This window comes from Bombina bombina, chromosome 1 (genome assembly GCF_027579735.1).
Source record: "Bombina bombina isolate aBomBom1 chromosome 1, aBomBom1.pri, whole genome shotgun sequence".
NCBI lineage: Eukaryota > Metazoa > Chordata > Amphibia > Anura > Bombinatoridae > Bombina > Bombina bombina.
Window position 1 is genome coordinate 1,464,732,749 of NC_069499.1, and position 5,739 is coordinate 1,464,738,487.

Sequence of the window (5,739 nt, forward strand, 5' to 3'; positions counted from 1 at the left end):
ATTAGCATCTGCTGGAGTTGTTGAAAACAAAGCAAGTCCCCAAACCCTTATTATGTGAGATTGATGAATTAAAGATTCAGTTCAAACCTTTCACAGACAAAGAAAAAATAAATAAATATATAAACAAAAACAAAAAAAAGAACAGAGCTGGCATAAAACATGATTGCCTCTAACAGACAGCAAAACAGACATTTATTATAATCATCATAATTATAATAATATAAAGAAGAGAAATCTAAAGCATATGCAAATGAAGACAGATGTGTTCAATATCTGCACCAGCTCAAGGCACTCAGGATTAACCCCACTGCTGCTGGGGACAATTGATACCCATTGCTGTGCAAGGTCTTGCAGACTCCTCCAGCAGCTAAGAGGTTAAACTAAGTTGGCAATGGGAAAACCAATCAGTTGGGTCATCTCCATGAATGGAATAGTAAAACCTCTCACTAACATTGCCCCTATGCACTTGCTACTTTCCTCTAAAATGCCTTTCCCAGCAACCCTGAATCTCTCTCTCTCTCCAACTTGAAACAGGAGAGGCGAATTCTTTATGAGATGATTTCATATTTATTTTTTTTGTTCGTCTTTTGTGACTTTTCACCTTGAATTTTGCAGGATAAGAAAAAAAAAATTAACAACCTTGTTTTCGATGAATCCCATTTTGGATGCATGATAAGACCAATGATTTTGTTAAGCTGAGGAATGAAATTCAGTCTCCGCAGGCTTCAGTTGATCTGGCGACATGCATCGAATGTCCACTTGGTGGCCCCACCAAAGATCTCTATGTTGCTTTCTGCCCAACTAATGACATTACCAGTGAGGGCTTTGTTACTGCATGTTGCAAGGTGATAGACTTCCCCTACCGTCAGCTTCCTGTCCCAGATGTTGAAATGAGCGAGTTCTCCCACAAAGGCCTGAGTGGCATCAAATCCACCCCCCAATGTGTCCTTATGAAGAAAATACAAAGAAAGTAAAAAATGTTATCAATTATTTATTTTTACTATCAGATATACATACATCTCATGCTTACCTAAAGCAAATTAAAATGCTGATTTAAAACACTAAGTAGACACCTGTGCATAACATTTTAAGACATAAATACAAAAGGGACACTAAACCCAATTGTTTTTCTTTCATGATTCAGATAGAGCAGGGAATTTTAGGAGACTTTCTAATTTACTCCTATTATCATGTTTTATTCGTTCTCTTGCTATCTTTATTTGAAAAAGCAGGAATGTAAGCTTAAGAGCCAGCCCATTTTTGGTTCAGCACCCTGGATAGTGCTTGCTGATTGGTGGCTACCAAAAATTGATAACAAGAGTAAACTAGAAAGTTGCTTAAAATTGCATGCTCTATCTGAATCATGAAACAAAGAAAGATTGGGTGTAGTATCCCTTAAGTGGATTAGGAAAGGTAGTTTAATTTGTTATCTATAGATGCCTTAACTGGCTATTAACATGGGTTTTGACAAGAGAAGGCAAGAAGGTATATGCTCTGCCATACTTGGGAATGCCAGAAGTCTGATCTTGGGGCTGGACATTATAAGAACACCAAACTATCCACCTTTCAACCTAAGTGAAGATGGGAACAATTATTGGATAGAGGGAAATATCCTCTTTCAAATGAATAGTTATACAAGCTGGTGTTAAACCAGTTCCACTTTCCCTGACAAGGACAAAAATGCACACAAACAGGATTTCTAATTTAAAATACTACAATTATTGTCACTTTTAGTTTACTCTGCATTCACACTACTTATCAGGTACATAATATCTATCTAGCATTGTTCAAGTACCTGTTCTTGCCCAATAACCAGGACTCCTTGGTGTTTTATGGGGTGGTATGGTGCCAGGTTTTCTCCACTTCCTCTCAGTATTCCATCCTGATAAGCTTCCCATACCCCATCTCGGGTTGTCCAGGCAATGCAGATATGATGCCATTTTCCATCATTAACCACCAATGGCAGTTTTGCCACCTATGGAAATGGAAACAGCTAAGTTAATATGAATCTGTCCCTCAGTACAAAATAGAAATGATTGTTTTCACCTGCAGTTTTGTTAACTAAAATATGAATATACAGTACATATGTATGATGTACATGATGATCTTATTTATATTCTTAAAAACTGGTCAATAATTTTGTTCAAAGTAATCAAGTTTATAAAATTAACAAAATACAGTACATATTGATTTGCCTTCCTGTATAAAATATGTTTTTAACTTTTATTAATCACACACACATATATATATATATATATATATATATATATATATATATATATATATATATATATATATATATATATATATATATATATATATATATAAAAGAATAAACTTTAATACAATATAGGAATATAGGTTGTTAAGGAACATTATTACCTACATGTATGTGATTGTATTAGCTGGGCAAATGAATCCCTTTCTGTTTCTATTATACATAATATACAATTCGAAATAGAAAACAATAAAAATGCATGGAAAGAAAAGACATGCACAATACAGATAGACCAAAGGTGTGCCATAAGACTGATATCATTATTACCTTGTCATTAATAAGTATTTCCATTGGGTTGTTCCCCCACTCAATCAGCACAAGCTCATTAGTCTGTCCAGGGACTGCATAAGAAAATGGTGTTCCCATGCCTGGGGAGGCATTAGACTTTATCCACATGCATATAGTGAAGGCATACATTTCAGGGAGACTCTTTTTCACTTTGGCGTACATGTAGTTAGTCCTCATGGAAAATGTCAGCTGGAATTTGTCTGCAGGTCTGCTCTCTTTCTGACCTGGGCAAAACCAATAAATGTAGAGACAAACAGGTAAAACTAAGATAAAAAATAAAATGCAGAAATGTATAGTATTAGCTCCCCAAAGACACTGCACATATCATGTTAACTATATCTAGGTTACTTCACTCACAAACCACCAGGGGCGCTAATGAAGCAACCCTATTAAAGGGACACTGAACCCAAATTTTTTCTTTCGTGATTCAGATAGAGCATGCAATTTTAAGCAACTTTCTAATTTACTTCTATTATCAAATTGTTTTTGTTCTTTTGCTATCTTTATTTGAAAAAGAATGCATCTAAGCTAAGGAGCCAGCAAATTTTTGGTTTAGAACCATGGACAGGAATTTTTATTGGTGCTGTCCAATCAGCAAGGACAACCCAGGTTGTTCACCAAAAATGGGCCGGCATCTAAACGCACATTCTTGCTTTTCAAATAAAGATACCAAGAGAATGAAGAAAATGTGTTAATAGGAGTAAATTAGAAAGTTGCTTAAAATTGCATGCTCTATCTAAATCAGGAAAGAATAAATTTGGGTTCAGTGTCCCTTTAAAGGGCCTTTTTATCCTGATTAGGATGTAAATGCAGCAGAGTCTGTTTCTCTGTTACATTTTAAAGAGTTGAATTATGATAAATATTAATATTCCACTTGCATCCTAAGGCAACAAGCTTCAATGGGCCCAATTACTGAGCTTTGCTGAGGTCTGGGGGGAGAAAAGTGATGAGAGAGCAAAATCTGCCTCGGTCACCTAGACCAACGTGAGCCTTCTGCCGACTAGTACATAATACATTCTAATTTCTATTTGTAACAGAAAAGGCAAAATGCCCCATATAATTGTAGACATAAATGTATGCAACTTACCATAGCTAATAAACTAGCATTTTGTTATTGTACTCATTTATATTTTAAAGTGTATTAGCTTAGCATCAATCAGTATCTGGCTTTTAATTGTTTCATCTGCTGAGAAGTGTCAATGGCTTAAGGTTATTCATGACTTAGGATAGTAAACTTAAAATAATGTAAGAGCTTCATATTATGTTAAATTGTCTCAAATTCCTATATTATTAAATAAAATATATTTCAATAGACTGTGCAATAACTGTACATTAAAGGTGTCTATTTCTGTCCAACAAGTCTAATGTAACATTTACATTTTTGAGTCTTGAATCTGATACAAAATCTCTATTCAATTACAGAAGTAAATATATGAAGATAGTAGTAGTTATAACATTGTATGCGTCAATTTAGCTCTGTACATTTTGCTGCACATCTATAAATTCTCTAAAGATATAAGATATTTATATATCCGTATGAGTAATGTTATTGTATTTCTTATTTCGCCTTGAATATATATACAGTATAGAGAGAGAGAGAGAGAGAGAACAAGCACAGACTCATGTTTATGTATCCCTATTAATTATAGTTTACCTTTTTCCAAATCTGAAATCCTTTGGTGAAGTGAAGTTAAAGTGCTCTCGATTTTCCCTCGCTGCTCAGTTTCATTCTTTATACTGATCTTTCCTTCTTCCAGGACGTTTACTCTGGACAGAACTTGCTTCTCCAAGTCATCTATTTTATTCTGCAGTATGTCTTTTAGGCTGCTGGCTTGTGCGGATGAGTTGCCTCTGCTGAACTGCTGCATGAAGCATGAGATACACAAGCGTTAAGTGGATTACTACAAACATCTCTAACACTGGCTAAACCTGTACTTTCCAAATTAAAGTAATTAAAAGATTATTATCTATGGGGATGCTGGGCCTGCAATGTAATGAAATGCAGGGGCTACCCAAGTCTTTAATGTGAAACTCAAGGACAGGCACGTGTATGTCTCGTTATATCTATCAATTATAGTATGTTAAACAAAACCATTTCAACCAAAATGTCTCATTTTGTCATTTTCTGTGGAATCCACATATACAAAAAGATGAGAGTTTAGCCCCTTTAGTGTCTAAAACATGAGCAATATTCTCAGCAACTCCTTTATATATATATATATATATATATATATATATATATATATATATATATATATATATATATCTATCTATCTATCTATCTATCTATCTATCTATCTATCTATCTATCTATCTATCTATATATATATAAAATATATCTATATCTATATCTATATATATATATATATATATATATATATATATATATACACACACACACGGATTAGTGTGTGTATATACAGATCCTTGTTACTGGCCATATTAGGACGATTATAAAGTTAGATTAAAAGCATATTCTTACCTCTAAATTTTCCAACCTTGTCTTTAAAGACTGCAGAGTCTGTCCCAGTTGAGTTAGTGTCTCAGCTGTTGGTGTCCTAGACAAATCTCCCATTGTGTTTTTGGAAGTCCCAGTCTCTTTTTTCCGAGATCCAGAAGTAGCGGTCTTAGGTTCGTTAGATGGGATCTCCAGAACAGTGTGTCCCTCGCATCTTGCCAGTTTGGTGGTCAGTTCCCTGATAGTGTCCTTCTGGCTCATGATAGTCTCCTTTTGCTGGAGCACAGTCTCTCGAAGCTGCAGGATTGTGGTCTTCAAGTCCTCTGTGGGACCGCTATTCTGCATTGAAGAAGTGCACATGTCCATATCAACTGGAACCGAAGTGCAGATAAACCTGGTCTGGGGGAAATTCTGTGATGAGCCCCTTAAGAAAAAGAATGAGAGGAGAAGACATCGCCAACAGGCTCCGGGGGCCATAGTTTATCCGAGGGAAATGCGAATTCAGCACCACGGAGCTGTCCACTGCTGAGTGCTGAAGCTGCTGCAGTGCCAGCTCCTTATATAGGGAGGGAGGAGGCTGGGAGGAATCCCTCTTTAATTGTGTAATGACAGGCGGGGGATGACTTTAGGGTCCAGCAGAAATAAACCGGCTTGCTCACTCCCTCAGGAAAAAAGGTGCTCTCACTGGATGAGCAGCAAATGTGTGTGGGCGATG

The 5,739-nt window shown here is 35.9% G+C and overlaps 1 protein-coding gene across 1 annotated transcript; it reads right to left on the reverse strand.

Moving 5' to 3' along the window:
* Positions 1-367: 367 nt before the first annotated feature.
* Positions 368-5,531, reverse strand: NPTX1 (neuronal pentraxin 1). The gene is made up of 5 exons (XM_053696296.1): positions 5,049-5,531; positions 4,221-4,428; positions 2,546-2,790; positions 1,796-1,975; positions 368-947 (listed from the first exon to the last, which is right to left on the reverse strand). Exons 1-5 carry the CDS (start codon positions 5,499-5,501, stop codon positions 726-728), a joined length of 1,308 nt encoding a protein of 435 aa, XP_053552271.1. The 5' UTR covers positions 5,502-5,531; the 3' UTR covers positions 368-725.
* Between the last annotated feature and the right edge of the window lie 208 nt (positions 5,532-5,739).